Consider the following 23,579-nt stretch of genomic DNA (forward strand, 5'->3'; position numbering starts at 1 on the left):
TTCGACAGCAAATATTGAACTTTTTCCTCACTTTATTCAGAAGAAACACCCCTCACAAATGGCTGGCCAAGTGAGACATTCTGTACGATGCTGCGGTGGCGATTATTATCTGTGTGGAGCTGGAGCCCGCAGGGAATTTCTGGAAAGTATTTTGATCAATTCTTGTATTTTCTTTTCCCCCGAAAAACAGGACGACGGCAACTGGACGCCTCAGTCAGTGTAGAATGATTCCTGATGCTGCTTTCTAACCAAGAGGGACCAACTGACGGGATTGGTGAAAGGTACTTTTGGTCCCTTCTTCGAATGGTTCTCCCAAATGAAGGTGGGAACGACGTGACTCCCGTCTTTCTGTGGAACTTCAAGATTGGCAATTGTTCCGATCTTCGTCTTCGTCTTCGTTTTTTTTCGGTTGAACTTTTATTACTACCGCTCGCTCCCTCAGGCTTCACGAAATGACGATGACCGACGGTTGTTTGTACAAGGAAGAATTCTTTTGAGAAAGTGATCCTTTGTTTTCCATCCTCTGTGAGGTAAAAAGGTACCACCAACCGAAAAAAAAAAGCACACACAACACACAACAAGACGGTTTCAGATAAGCATCGAAATGCAAAGAATGGCGGAAATTTTCCGATAAATCAACTTATGGTGGTTACACGAGGCGAATTTCAAAGCTTACAGCATCCTCGAGTGGGAAAAGAAATAATTAAAATTTCTTCAGACATTCTTCCGGGCCGATTTTTGTTGATACAATCTATCATTTTTTTTAAATGCAAGGTACCGTTGTTGTGCTCAATATTTTGGAAGTTTGGTAGGTTTGTGGAAGGCGAGATATGTATTTGCAAGGAAAATCACATGAGAGATAAATTTTAAAAAGAAATAATCCCTAAATAACCCAAATCATCTAATGATTTGTATACATGGGTATTTGGGTATACAACTCACGAAAAAAAAAGTATAATCATACAGTGTTCTAAAAGTTTGTGGAGCTACGAATAAAGATAACTTCCTAAAGTGATTGGCTCAAACTATTAGGCATTTAAACATTTTCAACAGAAAACAAAAATGGGGTTTCTATACAAAATTGATGAAAAGTAGAGACTGTGCTCGACAAAAACGCAACACTTTCTTAAGCGAACAACTTATAAACGCATAAAAGTAAATTGATTATATATTTTGTGAAATTACCTTCATCCACAGACCATTAGACTAAAATTTTTGGACACTATCGCAAGTTGTCCGATTGTGAGACTTCAAAACAGTTGGAAATCAGCTATTAAACCAAGCTTCTTGCGGAAAATCGTTCGAACAGATTTAGAGGATCTAACTTTATGAAGGTAGAAAACGTGAAGGGTTGATTGAAGCGTAATCCGAGCCTTTCGGTCGTAGAAGTAGTTAATAAGATCAATTTTTCTATCTAATTTGTTATTAAATAAAAAAAAGGAACAGAGCGTACTTCATGTCTTTAGGAAAAAAAACTGTGCACCGATAACATAAACAAAATACGGTGGTCAAATCGTGCGCAAAATAGTTAGGCAGCTTGCAGGGTGAAATTTCGAATAATTTTGTGAGAACTGAAATCAGTTAACGATAAATATTGCTTAAAATAAATAACGGGCAAATAAACAAAGAAGAATGCCCCCAAACAGCACCGCTTTCTTTCCACTTCTGCAAGCCCAACGATGACGTTAACCTATGCTAAGGTTGAATGAGGCTAAGTTTAGTAAACAATCCATATTTTTACTGAATGATCTCTCCTTTTTTCAAAATGAGGTCTCATAAAAAATAAATGATCAAAAAATCTTGTGAGTGATTGTGTTATAAATTTTTTTATTATGCCTCAAAAACGAAATTTTTCGATCCAGTTTTTGAAAAATCATCATGGTAGGTTTTCTTTGGAAGTCTTAAATACAATTTAAAATCTGTCAAAAAATGTTGATGAAAAAAAAAAATTTCCGATATTTTTTCTCGATTTTTGTTAATCAATTTCTCAATTTTGACGAAATTTGACCGGATATTGCCCGGATTTTTGATCGTCAATTTTGCAATCAAATGTTCGGAATTGGACAGGTTTTTGTATAAAACTGCCCGGAATTGACCGGCTCGGACACGTGCTGAAAAAATCTGGCAACCTTAGATTAAAATGAACAATTACTAATTTTCAACATATGTACTACCATTTGGTCTTAGGAATGCACCCAAAAGTTTTCAACGCATGCTGAACATTTGATAATGAATAGAAATTTACAAGTAGGGATTTTATATGACAGAAAAATAAAAAATTCATCCGTGGCTCTACTTTTGTCACTTCCTCCTCTTGGATATCATTTAAAAATCATGACCCTAATCGGGGCAGGAAGTGCTGCGGAAAGCTTACGGCAACAGAAGCCATCCCACAAGGCGAACGTCGGTGGATGTGCAAATTCTTCTCTCCGCAATCAATCTTGGTTGATTCTACCATATCATCACCATCTTTATCATCATCAACATACACAGACGAGCAGCGACAGACGATATGAATATCCATCTTCTCCCAGCGAGCGCGTGCTCTCGATCGTTGATACTGTAATGAAATGCATATTACTTTTTCCCAGGCAACATCAGCAGTTCAAGAAGTGGTATCATCCGAAACGCGGTTCCAGCATCCGTTCGTCTTTGATGCCGTCGTATCGTAGCTCAGCCAACGCTGCCGATTGATGAAAATATATGCACATTATGAGCGATGATGATGATGAAAATGAAGAAAAATACTGAACCCAGTTTTTTTCCATAAAATGTACGGGTGATAAACGTCTGATAAGATTTTCAAAGCTTTCGATATTTCTCATAGATGCTTTGTTAAAAATTCTGATTTATATGAAAAATGACATCTTTTTTACAAATTAAAATTAAAATTAAAATTAAAATAACTTTTTTTATTTTTTTGCCAGTTGCAAAAGTATCATGCATTGAAAACTAGCGGGCGCATTCTTAGGACCAAATGGTAATCTATTGAACAGAATCATTAAAGTAAGTGAGGACTAAATTAACCCACAAATCGTTACAGAACTTATTGAAACATAATGTGAGTCATTATTTTGGATGTTTGAACTGCTTGGTAGAATCACAATCATTTAGAAATTATTCTTTTTGTGGGTTCAATTGGATTGTGAAATCCGCTTTTGGAAAAAAAAATCATAAAACAACCATGAACAGAAAAATTAATCAAAACCCCAGGCCTTGGAAGGGCTCCAGCCAGTTCGCTTTGGCCGAAAAGTTTATCTACGGAACAGGAAAAAAAACCCTACCCTTCCAAGGTGAGAAAGGTGAAACTAAAATGAAAAAGTGGAAAATAAATGATATATGGTTTTTGAAACCGTATCATCATTTTTCTTCTCCCATGCACATTTTCTCCCACCCATCCGAGCAGAGCCCAATGGATGTAGGTTGCTGGCATCTGCAACATCATAAGTGTGTATGTTATCGTCGCCATAAACCGTTCGCCTTTTTGTGAAGCAGCAGATGAGGCTCATGCTTTGCCGCGGAAGGAGGAAACCGTCGCATTGTTATTTGCCGAATGGATCCCCAACCCTCGTTCTTTCTCTCTCTCTCTTCGAATTTCTCCGAATTCGATGGAGGCTTGGATTGGAAAAAAAAGTTCATTCTTCTTTTCTTCTTCTCATATATCGCTACTCAGCCAACTTTGGGGTGGCTTTTGTGTTTAAGAGTGTGTGACTTTGTTTTCTAGGTTCCTTGACTCGTCGTTGTTGTCGTCCATTGTTTGCGTCTTTTCGGCGGCTTCTTCGAATTTCGCTGTCAAGGTTGTGTTGTGTTGTTGTGATGTTGTGCGGTAGGTAAGTTGCCGATGTTTGTCTTCTTCCACCTTCATCGCCTGCAACAGCAACGACGAGAGATATACGATACTTCTTGGTTTCTGCCGCTTTTCTGCTTTTCCGCTTGTTTGCGGAAGGATTTTGAAGGCAGATTTTCACGCTCACTTGAAGCAGTGGGCTGAGTGTTTGGATAGAAGATGTTTGGCCTACAGTTTGGCAGCTTTGAATCTTTTTCCGCATTCCGGAAAGAAGAACAGGTGGCGTGGAAATATAATCCTTTTAGCAAAATATTTTTCTTCCTAATTGTGAGCGGAAAATGACGAGTTTCGAAGAATTTGGATGTAAATAGAATAGTAGGCGGTTGCTAAGCGATACCGTATAGAATGCGTACAGAAAATAGACGTTTCACCTGGAAACATTTTAAATCGTCAAGCATGAGGTTTAGATTTCATGTTTAAATAACAGTTTTAAGGTTCTGATATGATTGACTTAACAACGCTTTCTATGACTTTTCGCTTGTTTACTGCGCTTTTCCTCATAGCCATAGGTTAATGCTTCTTGGTTAATCGATACAACCAAATTGTAAGTTTAATTCTCACAAGAATAGTGCTTGGGATTAGCAGCTAAATTGAAATGCACAAAGCTGATGCTCTCTTTTTAAACATCAACAACGGTGCCGACCACGTCCTAGCAGTCTTGTCTATTCTTTTTTTTATATGAAAACAGATCGCTACAAAATAACAAAAACGAACGAAAGAAGGTACTGAAAAAATTGAAGAAAATCACAATGTTAAACGAAGAGCAAAGTTTAACAGAAAAAGTTTGACAGCTGACAGACAATGTTACTTTTGTCAATTTTTCCCAAATTTAAACAATTTTATCAATCTTGTAATTTTTTTCATTTCTGTCATTTCAGACGATGTAATTTTTGCTAATTTTTATAAATAATGTCAATTTTTGTCATTTTTGTCAATTTTTGTCAATTTTTTTCAATTTTATCCGTTTTATCAATTTTATTGATTTTATCAATTTTATCAATTTTATCATTTTTATAGATTTTTGTCAATTTTATCTTACTTTATCAATTTAATCAACTTTACCAATTTTATCAATTTTATCAATTTTATCAATTTTATCAATTTTATCAATTTTATCAATTTTATCAATTTTATCAATTTTATCAATTTTATCAATTTTATCAATTTTATCAATTTTATCAATTTTATCAATTTTATCAATTTTATCAATTTTATCAATTTTATCAATTTTATCAATTTTATCAATTTTATCAATTTTATCAATTTTATCAATTTTATCAATTTTATCAATTTTATCAATTTTATCAATTTTATCAATTTTATCAATTTTATCAATTTTATCAATTTTATCAATTTTATCAATTTTATCAATTTTATCAATTTTATCAATTTTATCAATTTTATCAATTTTATCAATTTTATCTTATTTTATCAATTTTATCAATTTTATCAATTTTATCAATTTTATTAATTTTATCAATTTTATAAATTTTATCAATTTTTTTCAATTTAATCAATTTTATCAATTTTATCAATTTTATCAATTTTATAAATTTTATAAATTTTATAAATTTTATCAATTTTATAAATTTTATAAATTTTATAAATTTTATAAATTTTATAAATTTTATAAATTTTATAAATTTTATAAATTTTATAAATTTTATAAATTTTATAAATTTTATAAATTTTATAAATTTTATTAATTTTAAAAAATTAATAAACTTTATGAATTTTATAAATTTTATAAATTTTATAAATTTTATAAATTTTATAAATTTTATAAATTTTATAAATTTTATAAATTTTATAAATTTTATAAATTTTATAAATTTTATAAATTTTATAATTTTTTTAAATTTTATAAATTTCATAAATTTATAAATTTTATAAATTTTATAAATTTTATAAATTTTATAAATTTTATAAATTTTATAAATTTTATAAATTTTATAAATTTTATAAATTTTATAAATTTTATAAATTTTATAAATTTTATAAATTTTATAAATTTTATAAATTTTATAAATTTTATAAATTTTATAAATTTTATAAATTTTATAAATTTTATAAATTTTATAAATTTTATAAATTTTATAAATTTTATAAATTTTATAAATTTTATAAATTTTATAAATTTTATAAATTTTATAAATTTTACAAATTTTATAAATTTTATAAATTGTATAAATTTTATAAATTTTATAAATTTTATAAATTTTATAAATTTTATAAATTTTATAAATTTTATAAATTTTATAAATTTTATAAATTTTATAAATTTTAAAAAAATTATAAATTTAATAAATTTTATAAATTGTTTAAATTATGAAAAATTTAAAAATTTAATGGATTTTTTAAATTTTATCAATTTTATCAGTTTTATCAATCTTGTAATTTTGTCATTCTTGTCATTTTTGTCATTTTTGTCATTTTTGTCATTTTTGTCATTTTTGTCATTTTTGTCATTTTTGTCATTTTTGTCATTTTTGTCATTTTTGTCATTTTTGTCATTTTTGTCATTTTTGTCATTTTTGTCATTTTTGTCATTTTTGTCATTTTTGTCATTTTTGTCATTTTTGTCATTTTTGTCATTTTTGTCATTTTTGTCATTTTTGTCATTTTTGTCATTTTTGTCATTTTTGTCATTTTTGTCATTTTTGTCATTTTTGTCATTTTTGTCATTTTTGTCATTTTTGTCATTTTTGTCATTTTTGTCATTTTTGTCATTTTTGTCATTTTTGTCATTTTTGTCATTTTTGTCATTTTTGTCATTTTTGTCATTTTTGTCATTTTTGTCATTTTTGTCATTTTTGTCATTTTTGTCATTTTTGTCATTTTTGTCATTTTTGCCATTTTTGTCATTTTTGTCATTTTTGTCATTTTTGTCATTTTTGTCATTTTTGTCATTTTTGTCATTTTTGTCATTTTTGTAATTTTTGTAATTTTTGTAATTTTTGTAATTTTTGTAATTTTTGTCATTTTTGTCATTTTTGTCATTTTTGTCATTTTTGTCATTTTTGTCATTTTTGTCATTTTTGTCATTTTTGTCATTTTTGTCATTTTTGTCATTTTTGTCATTTTTGTCATTTTTGTCATTTTTGTCATTTTTGTCATTTTTGTCATTTTTGTCATTTTTGTCATTTTTGTCATTTTTGTCATTTTTGTCATTTTTGTCATTTTTGTCATTTTTGTCATTTTTGTCATTTTTGTCATTTTTGTCATTTTTGTCATTTTTGTCATTTTTGTCATTTTTGTCATTTTTGTCATTTTTGTCATTTTTGTCATTTTTGTCATTTTTGTCATTTTTGTCATTTTTGTCATTTTTGTCATTTTTGTCATTTTTGTCATTTTTGTCATTTTTGTCATTTTTGTCATTTTTGTCATTTTTGTCATTTTTGTCATTTTTGTCATTTTTGTCATTTTTGTCATTTTTGTCATTTTTGTCATTTTTGTCATTTTTGTCATTTTTGTCATTTTTGTCATTTTTGTCATTTTTGTCATTTTTGTCATTTTTGTCATTTTTGTCATTTTTGTCATTTTTGTCATTTTTGTCATTTTTGTCATTTTTGTCATTTTTGTCATTTTTGTCATTTTTGTCATTTTTGTCATTTTTGTCATTTTTGTCATTTTTGTCATTTTTGTCATTTTTGTCATTTTTGTCATTTTTGTCATTTTTGTCATTTTTGTCATTTTTGTCATTTTTGTCATTTTTGTCATTTTTGTCATTTTTGTCATTTTTGTCATTTTTGTCATTTTTGTCATTTTTGTCATTTTTGTCATTTTTGTCATTTTTGTCATTTTTGTCATTTTTGTCATTTTTGTCATTTTTGTCATTTTTGTCATTTTTGTCATTTTTGTCATTTTTGTCATTTTTGTCATTTTTGTCATTTTTGTCATTTTTGTCATTTTTGTCATTTTTGTCATTTTTGTCATTTTTGTCATTTTTGTCATTTTTGTCATTTTTGTCATTTTTTTGTCATTTTTGTCCTTTTTGTATTGTCTATTTTGTATTTTGTGTTTTGTATAATTGGTATTTTAACGAGATTCATTGTTGTCATTTTTGTAATTTTTGTCATTTTTGTCATTTTTGTATTGTCTATTTTGTATTTTTTTTTTTTTGTATAATTGGTATTTTTATGAGATTAATTCTTATTGTGTTTGTGATCATCTGAAAACTTGTGAATAAATTCTTTTAAAAATTTGAATATATTTTGAAAAAATTTAGTTTTTAATCATATTTTTAATGATTCAAATCAAAAACACAGTGCAGGATTCAAAACAAACAAAAACTTCTTCTCACTTCACAAAATGGATACATAATATTACTCACCAACTCGAAAATAGTGATCTATATTCTTCTTATTTAAAGTGCACTCTTACCCTGAAACGAGAAACAAGAAAGAAAACAAAAATTGAAATAAATCAGCATTTTAGCATTGAAGAGTGATTTGTTTTTCGTTCGTCTTCAAATTTCATGAATGAATAGATGAATGGATGGGCGAATGTTTGGTGTCAGTCAGATTCTGTCAGGGAGAAAGGTCTCACAATCGCAAATCGGGATCGAATCAAAAATAACTGTAGCCAGGGTTGCTTCTGGTTTACTGTTTCGTTTGGAGTTGATACCATTAAAAAGTGGATCACAGTGAAGTTCCCGCGTGAAACGATTGAGATATCCAGACCCCCAACTCCAATTTCTAATGATGGTTGATAGTGTGTGGTTCAGAAGGAAAACTAGTGGTTCCACGTAGTAGGCGTAGTAGCAAATTGTGTGTGTCTTCAAGTGGTACCAGCACGACGACGACGGAAGGTCTAATAAATAATTCATCCAAGAGGGCACAGACATTATGTTTATGTTCGCTCCCCCGGAAATTGGCATGGCTTACTACGACCAACCCGGGGGAAAATGAAATGAGTGTAAATGTGGCTTATGAAGTTTTGAATTGAGGCAAAAGACAAAATGCGGGTCTACCGGAAGTCGGGCGAATGCGCTTTCGAAGTTGGCAGAAGTTGGTTTAACAAGAAGTGCCCTGTGTTGCACCAACCAAACAAACAGGAAAGAGGATCGTGCGTGCCTGTTTCTGGTGGGTCTCGACTTATGATATGGTACCGAGTTGAAACGCGGCCAACCGGGAAACATTCCTGAGTGACAAATAATATATGCGTCGCGCTGAGAATGGCTTTATAATAACTACACGCGTCTTCTGGAAACTTGGCAGCTGGCTTTTGTTCAGGCTATCGGCAGCAAAAGGGCGTATCGGAAGAGCGTGGAAATATTAAGTATCTACGATTGCATGCGACGCAGCTGTTTGCCAGTCAGTGTCACTTCTTTATGGCGTTCCGAATGTGCTATTGTGGAATTGATTTCCCGTTTTGAGCCGTCTTCAGTTCCACAAAGTTCAACGGAAATGAACCGCTCAATAGAATGGGTAATTAATCTTTTTTGTTATCGAATACCGTTAGCGAAAAAAACGGCTAAGAGATAGCATAAATGAAGCCAGCTAAGCGGCAATTTACGGTTTATAGAAAAGGAAGAAATTAGGATATCTCGAAAGCCTTTTCAAATTCCATAACTCAAAGCGATTCTTGGCGAAATTTCAAACGCACCGCCTACTGCCACCGAGAAGATCGTGTTCATGGCATCCTGTGACATATTCTTTCCTTATGTTGATTTTTCACAGTTCCCACACTCAGAGAGAGGGACATATCTTATCACCAAAAGTCATCCCTAACTAGTAGTAGCAAAAGAAGAATAATATGCTCCACATGACACCCAGAGGGGGGTATTTTGAGACTCCAGTCCGGAGTTTTTGCGCAGATGGAAGCTGCTACTTGTTAAAATTCCCCGAGCTGGTGCCACTTTACGAGAAGACCGGGTTTTTGATGATTTATGCTCGGGAGTTGGGGTAGGAATATTTACAAGCGCGCGCGAATTCACCACAACTTGATGATGATGCTGCTGAGCTGATATGAAGGTAAGTTCTTTCCTCAGAGTTTGTTAGCCGGGCTGTCGGTGGTTTCAAATCTGGCAAAAGCTACACCGCCCCATCCATAAGTTACCCCAAGGAATGTCATTAGCGGCTGCCTTTAATTATACACATCATTCTGATGCTACCGGTTGTCGGTTGGCGGTATCCGATCTGATAAATGTACCTCTGTATGAGTATATTTGGATGTGGGAGACTCTTTTGCTTACAGAAGAAATGAGCAGCCACAGAGGAGGGCGTTGAATGTCTGGTATAATTTGACATGTCGCAGGTGCAAGCAAGCAAACGAAATGACAGCTTTTCCCTCATGAGAAATACCCTGAGAGTGATCAAATTTGTGGTGTCATATCAGCAAGATTATAAGCATAAAATTACTGATATTCGTTTGCCGGTCTACTAAAACTAACTATGATGACGGAGATGCTTTTGTAAAGAAAATAAAACTATGTTTTTTTCTCCAGATTTCAAGGCTTTGCATCCGTGATAGGACTTTCTTCATGAATCTCAATGGGTATCTCTGCATGTTTTTCGTATTGCTCGGCTAGTTTTTTTTTTTTTTTTTAATGTTCTTTTAACAACTGAATTTCATTCAATTGCACCACTTCGAACCACAAACAAAAATCACTTCGTGATCACAACGACAACAAATAGTAGGAACATTATTAATTTTTTTGAATCAAAGCAATCGGAAAATTCCTCTTTATTCAATCTCTCGATGGCTTTCATTCAGTAGAATTTCTAAACAAGTAGCTAAACCTTGAGGTGATGGAATGTACAAATTTCGTCCCGCTAAAAATTCTCTTAAAAACGTTTTTATTTTGTTTCCTTCAATCCTACGCAATGCGGTTGTGCAGCGAGGTTTATGCCGGCGGTGTCAAATCGCATCATCGCCACTGGCGTTTTCATCTTAGGCCAATGACGTTGAAATATTGAGAGCTCATGATTGTAATTAAGGGCTGAACTTTGGGTGTATGGTGTCATACAGGATAAATAATTGACTTGATGATGAATAATTGAAATTAAATTACTTAAGTATTTTCCATTTTAAGTTTAGCATTCACTATTTACATTGGGCTTTGTTGTAGAAATCGGGAAAAAAAAAGACTGCCTTTGAGGATAATAAACTTTTTTCTCTAAACAAAGTAGTTTTTCTCACACGTTTCAAAATTAATTTTTGCCTGGTTGTTTCTTATTTTGTTTAATTTTTTCACTGTCGGATGACTTTTCAATTTTGGTCTCATTTCAATCCCAGTTTTTCTCATTTCTTCGATTTCAAGCATTTTTGCCACACATTTGTCTTACTGTCCCAAATTGTTTTCATTTTTATTATTTTTTTTATTAACTAAAAGCTATTTCATTTCTGTCTCGATTTGTTCCCAATTTTTTCTCAGTTTTATATTTTTGCAGAAACTCAGGGCGGCGAAGCCTAGCCGCCAAAAAACGAACTATCAACTAGAGTCTAGAATGTCATTATTAGTAAATTTTTGTCTCATTTTTGTTCCATATTTGTCCCAATATTACCTTTCTATAATATAAAACTCTTTTTCTCATTTGTGCATAATTTTTTAGAACTGTCTTCATTTATATTTTTGTCTCATTTTTGTTGCATTCAAGTCTATTTATATTGTCTATTTTTGCTTCAATTTTGTCTCACTTTTTTCAATCTTGGTCTCATTACTTTGAAACTTTTGTTCAAATTTTGTTCAATTCTACTTTTTTTGCGTACATTTTTTTTATATTTGTCCCATTTTTATCGTTTTTGTCTGAATATCGTCTTATTTTTCTTACATTTTTTTATAATTTTTGTTTCATTTTTTCCTCATTTTTGTCTAATCTATATATATGACTCGAAAATTACTGAATCGATCAATATGAAATTCGATATGTATGAGTTTTTGGGGTCGAAGATGGTTTCTAAAATACTTTCAAACAGCTCCGATTTAAATAAAGGGGGGCTTCCATACAAAATTTATAAAAAAAATGACACAACTCGAACAATTTCCGGAAAATTCTGAACCGATCAACGTTCAATTTGGTGTGTAGACCTTTTCAAGGCCAGGAAAGGTTTTTATAATACTTTCAAACTGCTCCGAATACAAAAGGGAGAGGCTCCCATACAACATTAATATAAACATAATTCGAAAAATTTTCGAAAACCACTGAACCGATCAAAGTGAAGTATCGTGTGTAGCTGTTCTCAAGACCAGGAATGGTTGCTATAATGATTTCAAATCCCTCCGAATTCAAAAAGGAGGGGGGGGGGCTCCTATACAAAATAAATTATTAGTAATTTAAAATAAATTTTAGTGTCCACTAAAGAGGAGCGAATACCAGAGTAGCTCGAAATGTCTGGACAAATGGTATAAAAACGTTTTTTTAATTTGTAAAACTCGCCGAAAAACGTCGATAAAATTCAACAACAATACATCGCTGCGATTAACCAACACTCATTATACAAAATAAACAAAAAATAAACAAAACTTTAACAATCCTCGAAGGATTTTTGATTAAAATTGATAAACGTAAGTGTTTTCGCATAATAAAATGATTTTTTGAAGTGACAAATAAGTTTTGACAAAATTAAATGTACTGTATTGATAGACACTTCCCATTGTAATGAATGAAGACTCTTATCTTTATATATAAAAATTAATGTTTGTCTTTCTGTCTTTTTTTTTGTCTAGAGACTCGAAACCGACTGAACCGATCATCGTGAAATTTGGCATTTGATAGTTTTTGGGCCGGAGATGGTTTTTTTAATAGTTCGACGTAAGGGAAAGGAGGCTCCCATACAAAATCTACACAAAATATCACACAACCCACACAATTTATATCTGTTTTCCATCAAATTTGTTATTAATACACGATTTAACCTAATGAGATGATTTATTTAATTGGTTCTCAGGTTTCGATATAATCAGGTATTTATTGTATTGAAAAATAATTGCAGAAAAAAAAGAGGGGGGGGGGGATCTCATATGCATTTCATGTAAAATATGACAGAACTCGAACAATTTCCAAACAATTTTGATCTGATTGAGTTCACATTCAAGTTTTGATCCAAAAAAAAAAATGATTTAAAGTATCATCAAACGTTTGGAGATTATAAGATATTGATTGTCATTGCAAAAAATTTGGATATGATTAGTGATTGGTTGTATTGTAATATTTATCTTCCCGATTTGGGGGAACTCTCACAGTTAATGAATGTAACTTATAATCGACAAGAACAATGTCTAACTATTTACCATCAAGATTGGTTCACTGCCTGCCTGATTTGATGTTAAGAAATGATTATTTGTATTGAAAGACTCCTCTCAATTTTGAAGATAGAATTTATATAACGAGACGACTCCGAGGGTTCGAGTTTTTGCAAAACGAGTTATTTATTATTTTGAGCACTTTTTGTCAGTTATCGCGCTCACTGTTTATTAAAAACCAAATTTGCATGTTTATGAAAAAAAGATGTTAAAGTAGTTTGTTGAAAACTAAATTCGTTTCGTAGTTTTTGCATGAGATGTGAGACAACTTCATACAATGGAAGAAATACGTGGATTTTTCTAATCAAATGTCTTTCAACAACAAAAAAAGGGTACATTTGGTAAAATTTCTATAAAAGAAGAGTACGTCCATTTCTCGATAGAATAAGAGTACATATACTCTTAAAATATACGTATGGTATCCCTACTCTAAAATCAACGCCTACTATACTTTATCGTGACCGAATTGAAATCAAAATTCATTTTATTGCGTTCAAACAGTTGAAATGCCTTCCTTTTAGGGATGAATGACAACTTTCTGTTAAATTCCTTGAAAAAAAAGCCCTTTATGTTTGTGAAATCATATGGTTAATACTATTCCTGTGTCAAAAAATTTGTATCTGTTAAACCTAAAGTTTTTTCCTTATTTTCTCATAGAGTTTTTTTAGATTTCACTGATCGACTTCCACCATTTTAGAATTATTTTTACATATGTACCATTTTTCAAAATACTTTTTTTAAGGAGAGCAAGCCATGACTCAACGGAGGCGTTTTATTTTCAATCCGTCGAGGAAAATCTTATTTTTTAATATTTTAGATGAATCACTTTGATTCAAAACTTGAAATACAAAATGGAAATATCGTACTTCCAAATAAGTCAATAGTTAAAAGAAGTCGTCACGAAAAATCTGTTAATTTACTAGGAAACTTTTCTTTTTCGATGATAATTCGAAGAATCTGCTGGAAATTTTCCAATTTGAAAAATTATTATTATAGAAGGATTCTTGCTCTTCAAGATGGGTACAAAAAAGTTGCATTTTCGAATAATTTTTCTATAAAATAGACCATCGAAGCTCGAAAAAATGGTGGATTTTCACCACTGAAATTTGCAAAACTTTAAAATTAGTTCAAAGTCTTCCATGAAAATGTTCAAGTCAGTGCAGTTTAAGCTCCTCATTACAATAAAGTGAGCAAAAAACAATTTTTTATGCAAAACCACAATCTTTTATTGGCATTTTAGTTAACTGAGTTAACAATCATGAATTGATGTTAATTGTTCTACATAAGGGTTGTATATGGTAAACAGGTTGGATTAAAATCATGACAATCAGTTGAACACTCAATATCTACCAGCTAGACCTTTTTGAAGCTGATATTTTCTTCATTTTTGCACGTTTTTGCATCAAGGCGACATTGCATTCATTCATAAATTTAGAAAAAAAACACAATGCAATCTTCCAAGGACGAAAAAACTTCATAATATAGTGAAATAGAGGCCTTACAACAAAATCAAAATTAAATTGGAGATCGATTTCGTTCTAAAACGTGTGTTTCTTTGAAATTCCTACCATTCTCACATAAATTTTCAATACAATCGTTTTTGTGACGTCACAAAAAAAATCCAATATGGCTCCCGGCACTACTTTATTTAAATATTCCTTGATTTCTGGTGGCTTTTTGATTATTTTATGTTTATCACTTCACTGTGGCCCACGTGCGCGTATGCGAAAACTTTTCGGATTGCTGCGATTAAAAAAAAATACTGTGATAGTAGGGCAAACGCACTTAATGCTTTTATTAGTTAGGTTGAAGTAGGCAAGTTAGCTTTCAAAGAAATTTTTGATTCCGTTGCTCGTAAGTATAAAAGTTTGTCTAATAATTTCTTTTATATTTACCATGAAATCTTTGGAAAGGTTAGAGTTCCAAAGATTTCATGGGTGTTACAATAACGTTCTTTCTTTTTTTAAATTTTCTTTCCAAGAGCGAGCAATGGCGCTATATTCATAGTCGATCATGGTCGATGACCAGGGATGGGGAGCGATTAAATTCAAAATTAATGTGTTCTAAAATGTGAAATTTCTTTGTAAAATAACCCCGTTCCCACCCACATAAGAAATATTTATTGAGGATCGGAGTCCAGCAGTACACTGCTTCCTAGCTTTGAAAATTTTGGTTTTGTTCTGTGGGTGTAGTCAAATTTGGTATGCAAAGACTAAACTTCTCTAAAGTTTCAATAACGTAACAAATTTCTCCTGGATCCCACCTGGCTGGTTGAATATTGAGGACTGCCATAAAAAAATTTCTCTATGAGGGAATCATAATAATAGTCATTGGAATGGGCCAAAATTTTAACACACATCATACACCCCGGTCTTTACTCTACTGGGTCACAATGTAAATGGATTACACCCACATAACTGTCAACAAAAAGCATCAACGCGACGAGCCGAAAGTTTTATTCATCTTCAACCCAAATCAAACAATTTAACTTTCCATCTTCCCTAATTGGGAGACTACCGGTGGAATAAAAACCCATTCAGAAAGACTCGCCTCCGGATTTCCAAAACCACCAAAACAACTCGTCGTGTTCTAAAGATCTGTCAACGACAAATATTGAGCACACATTTTCTGAATATAGCAACGGAGCGATATTTCCTTTTCAAAGGCTTTGTTTCGTAATTCAGACGCACTCTCTTTCAGCCTTTTGTGAGGTTTCAAATCCAACAGCATCATTTTTCATATTTCTCCAACCAAGCTCATAGCTGCACGATATTAAGTCGAAATTGGATGGATGGATGGATGGATGGATGGATGGATTATTTTGCGCTGCCTATTTTTTCACCCCCGGAGGCATCACGGCATCGCCTCATTTCACCTCGTGCTGTACCTCTAACGGGAATTTCTATTAAAACTATAAGAGACCAAAAACCACTAGATACCGCGCACCAATTCTCCAAACCTAACTAACCTAACTATTCGACCCGCGACCCGCGTTCAGGGTCGAAAGAAGGGAATCTACCTCATGATCCCCCAACTCAAAATAGAGAGAGAGATCGAAAAAAACCGCGTTTTCGTCTTCGTGGGGAATCGCAAAGACAGCACAGAGAAGCCAAATTGCACACCTCGCACTTTCGCCCATTTCTGGTGCACCCTCCGTCGTGTTGCTGCGGGTATTTCCAATTTATGTGCCCTCTTGTCTGACCTTCCCCCAAATCGGCCTCATAATTCTGAGTTCGGTTTCCCAATTCAGTAAGTAGTGGAGTGAGGGAAGCGAAAAAAAAGTATCCCAGACGACACCGACCACAATCGTTAGTTCGAAGTCGAAAACGGGCAAACGCCGAAAATTAGCACTTAAATTTGGTGCTTATCTTACGGTTTGATGGTGGTAATGGCCATTTTTCCCCGAATTCCCGGAAACAATCCAATTGGGACAGTTTAGATTAAAAAGGAAAAAATACAAACCGGAAAAAAATTCGTAAACGATCATTCTACGCACACATTTAACGACATTCAGCTCAATTGACCGCAAGTGTTCCGCAGATAAGATTAACCCGGGTGATAAAATCCCATTTGGACGCGATTAATCTTTCACGCTGAAGCTTTCCAAAACAGCAACAAATTTCCTACGAAAAGGGATGATTCTGACTCGAAACTGACCCGCGGCTGGGTCGTAAAAGTTTATGATCGCGGAACCCTATGGATCGTCCACGACGACGCGATGCTTCTAAGATCGCACGTTTTCCTCAATGCTTCCAGTCAACGCAACAAAGGCTTAGAGAGGGGGACATTTATCTAATTCACACCCAGGCTTGAAGGTCTGAACGCCCATTAGTCTTCCCAATCTTACCAAAAAGAACATTATTAATCTGTTTGACACTTTCTTTTTTTTCTAGGATAAGATATTCAAACTTGGAAACGTTCGTCACTTTGTAAGCCTTGCGATAAAACGGGGCTTGACATTTTCAAAGCCAAGATCATTCTTCAGCTTATCAAAGTTGTTAACCGGTCTTAAGTCACTCTCTTAATTCGATTTCTGACGAAGGTGTGGGCATATATTTCAAGGGCCCATTTCAATAACCCATATTTGGAGTCGAGATGGAAACGTCCCTTGTTTTTGATTCGCCTTTAAAAAGAGTTTCTGTATCGATGAGTAGGCCTTGCGTTGTTTGTGGAACACATGTGGTTTTCACATGTCATAATTGAACATTTTTCTAACATTGGGGTTTTCCTAAGGAAAATAAGTGAAAAAGTGCGCTGCATCCGTGATGACCTTTGTTTTAGATTCCAGAATCCAGATTTAAGACGAGCGTCGAATAATACAGAAGAAGTGTTTTCACTAGGAGGAAACATCGAGAAAAATATCGGGAAGTTCTAGTGGAAAGTGATTAACTACCGTGGAAAATCACCACATTCTCGCAGCTGGTAGCAGAGAATCTACCAAGTAAGTGGATTATATTTGACACTGGACCAATCATTTCAAAATTATTTTTACACATAGCCGGGCCGAGCAATTCCGGACAAATTTTTTGGAAAACTGAGCAATTTATTGAAAATTTTCCATTCCAAAAATCGTTCAAATCTGAGCAAATTTCAGACAACTCTCCACAACGTGCAAGGAAAATGTGAAGATTATTTAAAATAGCATCTGAAAAAGTTTTGGTTTATGTTAATGAAACAAACTTTTACAAGATCGTTTTTTGACGAAAAACTTAACTGGATTCGAGATTTGAATAATATGAATAAAACAGGGCAAAATCCGGGCAGTTTTCTACCAAATTTGGGCAGCCGGGTCGGATCGGATTTGTCTAGCTTGAGGACAATTCGGAGGATTCATCTCCTTCGATACGATCTGAACTATGAAATGTTGGATTGTTACCAAGCCAATGTTGTTCTTTGAGTAGTGAGCTGATGCCAGGCCCGGCCAAAAAAGTACTGGGTGATCAGCCTTGCGGATCATGGGAAAATTTGCCACACTCATATACGGCTTGCCAAATCATTTCTTTTTTACTGAATTTTTCGGTGAAAATTGATGTCTCCGTCTCGTCAATACTTTGGCAATTCAAAACTTGCAATAGGTTTCGTCGTCGATGATATCGCGCGCCGATTTTCCACACAGTAATTGATCATATTATTTACGAACTCTTGGTTTGAAGGAAGCTTGCTTTTAATTCCGCTTCTGCTGTTTCTGCAGAAGCAGTGGTGCCGATTGAATTGTTTTTCAATGCCAAAAGGCATACCCCTATTAACCAGCTTATATCTCTTTTTTCTGATAAGATACGAAGATACGGCCAGCAACAAAGTTATTAAACGGATAATTTATAAATTGGCACAGAAACCATAAGCTGGTTCGGTTCTACAGAAGAAACAGAAACGTTGTTGATTTTTTAGTACAAAATATTCAATTTTCCCATTTAAGGAATTCAAAAATCACCCCAAGTCTTTTCAGTCTACTGAAGCAGTCTTCTTGCTGGCGTAAGCACGCATGACGATTAAGTCCGAAGTTTTGTACACCGGACCCGGTTTTAATTTAGTTTGTCCGCGAAAATGCTTTTCGACCCGCTCCAATGCTCACTTTTTGTCAAAATTGTCGAAATTGTCAAAATTGCCGAAACTGTGCTCCAATGCTAAATTTTTGTTAAAATTGTCAAATTGTCAAAATTGTCGGAATTGTCAAAATTATCAAAATTGCCGAAACTGTCAAAATTGTCAACAATTTTAAAATTAACGAAATTGTCAAAATTGTCAAAATGTCAAAATTGCCGAAATTGTCAAAATTGTCAAAATTGTCAAAATTGTGAAAATTGTCGAAATTGTCAAATTTCTCAAAATTGTCAAAATTGACAAAATTGACAATATTGTCAAAATTCTCAACATTTTCAAAATTGGCAAAGTTGTCAAAATTGTAAAAGTTGTCAGAATATCAAATTGTCAAAAATTTCGAAATTGTCAAATTTTTCAAAATTGTCAAAATTGTCAAGGTTGTCACAGTTGTCAAAGTTGTCAAAGTTGTCAAAAATGTCAAAATTGTCAAAATTATCAAATTTGTCAAAATTATCAAAATTGTCAAAATTATCAAAATTGTCAAAATTGTCAAAAAATTTCAAAATTGTCAAAATTGTCAAAATTGCCAAAATTGTCAAAATTGTAAAAATTTTCAAAATTGTCAAAATTGTCAAAATTGTTGAAATTGTCAAAATTGTCAAAATTGTCAAAATTGTCAAAATTGTCAAAATTGTCAAAATTGTCAAAATTGTCAAAATTGTCAAAATTGTCAAAATTGTCAAAATTGTCAAAATTGTCAAAATTGTCAAAATTGTCAAAATTGTCAAAATTGTCAAAATTGTCAAAATTGTCAAAATTGTCAAAATTGTCAAAATTGTCAAAATTGTCAAAATTGTCAAAATTGTCAAAATTGTCAAAATTGTCAAAATTGTTAAAATTGTCAAAATTGTCAATTTTTTTAAATTGTCAAAATTGTCCAAATTGTCAAAATTGTCAAAATTGTCAAAATTGTCAAAATTGTCAAAATTGTCAAAATTGTCAAAATTGTCAAAATCGTCAAAATTGTCAAAATTGTCAAAATTGTGGAAATTGTGAAAATTGTGAAAATTGTGAAAATTGTGAAAATTGTCAAAATTGTCAAAATTGTCAAAATTGTCAAAATTGTCAAAATTGTCAAAATTGTCAAAATTGTCAAAATTGTCAAAATTTTCAAAATTGTCAAAATTGTCAAAATTGTCAAAATTGCCAAATTGTCAAAATTGTCAAAATTGTCAAAATTGTCAAAATTGTCAAAATTGTCAAAATTGTCAAAATTGTCAAAATTGTCAAAATTGTCAAAATTGTCAAAATTGTCAAAATTGTCAAAATTGTCAAAATTGTCAAAATTGTCAAAATTGTCAAAATTGTCAAATTGTCCAAATTGTCCAAATTGTCCAAATTGTCAAAATTGTAAAAATTGTCAAAATTGTCAAAATTGTCAAAATTGTCAAAATTGTCAAAATTTTCAAAATTGTAAAAATTTTCAGAATTGTTCAAATTGTCAAAATTGTCAAAATTGTCAAAATTGTCAAAATTGTCAAAATTGTCAAAACTGTCAAAATTGTCAAAATTGTCAAAATTGTCAAAATTGTCAAAATTGTCAAAATTGTCAAAATTGTCAAAATTGTCAAAATTGTCAAAATTGCCAAAATTTTCAAAATTGTCAAAATTGTCAAAATTCTCAAAATTGTCAAAATTTTCAAAATTTTTAAAATTGTTAAAATTGTCAAAATTGTCAAAATTGTCAAAATTTGTCTAAATTGTCAAAATTGTCAAATTTGTCAAAATTGTCAAATTTTTCAAAATTGTCAAAATTGACAAAAATTGTCAAAATTGTCAAAATTGTCAAAATTGTCAAAATTGTCAAAATTGTCAAAATTGTCAAAATTGTCAAAATTGTCAAAATTGTCAAAATTGTCAAAATTGCCAAAATTGTCAAAATTGTCAAAATTGTCAAAATTTTTAAAATTGTCGAAATGTCCAAATTGTCAAAATTGTCAAAATCATCGAAATTGTCAAATTTTTCAAAATTTCAAAAAATTTCAAAATGTCAAAAATGTCATAATTGTTAAAATTGTCAATAATTGTCAAGTTTGTCAAAATTTTCAAAATTGTCAAAACTCATGAATTTGTCAAAATTGTCAAAATTGTCAAAATTGTCAAATCAAGTTCCAGAAATAATTAAAGAAATGAAGAGCTGGTCTACTGGCATTAGTATTCCGCAAGGTATCAATACTGCGCCTCTTCTTTTCATTCTGTATAGTCAAAACTTATTTCCAGCGTCGAATACAAGTTAACATTTATTTGTTCATTGGAGGAAAATATCTCATGATGATAATAGAAACCACGAAAATATTTTCTTATTTTAAAATTGATTTTTTTTAAGTGACTATCCAGACACAATAAAAGTCATCAAGACATTAATTGGTGCAACGCGCTCGATTGCAATGTTAAAACCCGAAAACCGAAATTGACCATCTCAACCGGCAGAACACGTTTCACTGCCAATGTCAACAATGGTTGGTTTTTTTTCTCCACAACCCTAATATCCGTAATAAATTGTCAATATTTGCATATGCCAGATTTCACGGCTTGCTCAGATTCGTTCGCTGGTTGGCTTCTTTCAATGAATGGCCGTACCAAACCAAGTTATACTGGGCTGCTACGTTCGTTTGGCTGACTGCTACTGTTGAATGCAAAGTAAGCCAAGAAAATACCCCCCCCCATTTCATCGTAATAGGTTCCGATGTGATAGCGTGCTGTTGTTTTTTTCTCTGTTTGGTTCTCTCACCACAACTGGTTTCGAGTCGAGGTACAAAAGACCTCCTCCTCGTGGGGTAGGTGAGTAGCATAAGCAGCATTGCCAGAGAGGAGACAAAAAAGCTCCTTCGATACTAGAGCACGACCCCCAAAAATGTAAAACCAAAAGCAGGGACAGAGGCAGCAATCAGGGGATCGAGCATGGCGGATCGAACGGTTCCAATGCATACAGTCAGGCAATAGTGGCACCGCCACCGGTAGACCAGTTTGACCCTGATTGTTGGACATTGAGCGGCGTTAGAACGATTTGCGCCAATTTACAAGGCAGCCCTTGGTGTTTACCTATCTATCTATCTATAACAAACTGGGTGCCGGGTAAAGGAGTCAAAGTTCGGTAGGCAAGCCAGTTGACAGCCGATCAAAGTAGGCGTAGTTGATGTATGTTTGAAGTATGAATGAATATGCGAACGAAGCAGGCTGTGAAAGCCCAAGCCCCGTAATTACAACAATCACGCACCTAATCTAATGTGCGTTTGGTGTGGCGAACAACGCGACGACGCCTGCTAAGGTTACGCCTGCTAGATTCTAATCGATCGGTTTTGTTTTTCTCTTTTTTTTTTTTTTTTAAGAAAGCTGCAAAACGAAAATCCGGTAGTCGCCGCAATCTTTCGACCTTAGCGAGCTGGTTAAGGGAATTATTTTCTACTCTGCCAAGCACAATTATAGGCAACAGAGCGGTGTGATAACAGTCATATCCATTATCGTCGTCGTCGTATCGGAATGGAAATCGACAAAAACAAAAACGGGAACCGGGTAGCTTCTATCGTGGTTTTCAACAGTGGCGTTGATAAAGTAGGTTTCGTCACTTGATTGCGCGATAACTACCGAGCGAAAGCCTTGAAATATTTTTCCTTTCGGTCGTCGTCGTCGTTTGTGAGCTCGTTTCGATCACCTTGAGCGTACCTCCAAGTACGAAACCGACCGGGTGGCAACCTTGGCGTTCCAGATTTCTAAAGACCTCTGGCTGACAAAATATTCCGTTGAATAATGTAGTTCGTAAGCCGGTGTGATATTTAGTTCAACTAGATTCTACAAAAGCTAACGAATTGTTGCTTCGCCGAAACCCGAACGGAAGTTTTATTTGGGGTTACGTGACTATTAAACTTTTCTCGTGTCAATAGAAGTTTCGTTGGCCGCGGGAAGGTTATGTCTGAACTTAAATTGAAAAAAGTAGTCAAAAAACATCTTCCGGTTTAACCTTAATAGCACGTATGTTGCGTTTCGATGATAGCTTTAGTAAAACTACTACCTATTTGCTTCCTAGTAGAGTTTTGGGCGCTAAGCTGACGTCATCGTAGAAACAATCTTGGGGTAAAGCCACTCGAAGAAGGAATTGAATATCTATCGACAACCCGACCAGAACAGACTGACACTATGGAAGCTTCCCACGCAAATAGTTTACTGTCGTTGAATAGTTGAATACGTTCTATAATTCACCTTAAGCAGCCGGGCCAGGAATTGTTATTACGCCGCAGAAAGCTAGCTAGCTCATGACTTGGATTGAGACGACGCCAAACACCAAAAACAGACAGACAGCTGGCGGAACAAGCTAGTAATTTTCTATAATTTCAACCAAATCTAGCGCCTGCCTGTAACCCAAACTAACAACAACAGCTGCTGACTGACTGGCTGGAATTCGGATTAGGAATACATTCAAGAATAATTAAGTTCATTGGAGTACTTTTCGGGAAGGATGAGATCAACTGATGATTACACACGATGACATGGATGTTTCCTTTTTATTTAAAAAAAAATCTAGTTTCACGATAAAAGAAGCATCTTTTTTCAGCTTATCTGACAGTTAAATGTTTATGAGGATAGAATATAATAAACAACGACAGATCAAAGTGTGCTGTGAGAACGAAATAATTTTTGCTCACATAGTAGTAATAACATTGGTTCAAAATTGCTTCCTTGCGGAACACCTACAAAATGGCAGACTTCCGTTCACATAAATTAAGACATAAGTTTAAGCTTAAAATGAAATTTAAAAAAATTCAAAAAATTCAAAAAATATTTAAAAATTATTTTTTTATAACAATATTTTATTCAGTTTTTTTCAAAACAAGTCGAAAAGTGGAGATTTTCTAAACAAAAAAAGTTGCGTCAACTCGTGCTTAAAAT

At 32.8% G+C, this 23,579-nt stretch overlaps 1 protein-coding gene across 1 annotated transcript in view; it reads right to left on the reverse strand.

Moving 5' to 3' along the window:
* Positions 1-3,697: 3,697 nt before the first annotated feature.
* LOC129758743 (uncharacterized) overlaps positions 3,698-23,579 on the reverse strand; it is a 43,493-nt gene continuing 23,611 nt past the window's right edge. The window contains exon 3 of the mRNA XM_055756342.1: positions 3,698-3,932. Within this exon, the coding sequence (XP_055612317.1) occupies positions 3,698-3,932 (235 nt within the window). The remainder of the gene's footprint in view (positions 3,933-23,579) is intronic.

Source organism: Uranotaenia lowii, chromosome 3 (assembly GCF_029784155.1).
Source record: "Uranotaenia lowii strain MFRU-FL chromosome 3, ASM2978415v1, whole genome shotgun sequence".
Lineage (NCBI taxonomy): Eukaryota > Metazoa > Arthropoda > Insecta > Diptera > Culicidae > Uranotaenia > Uranotaenia lowii.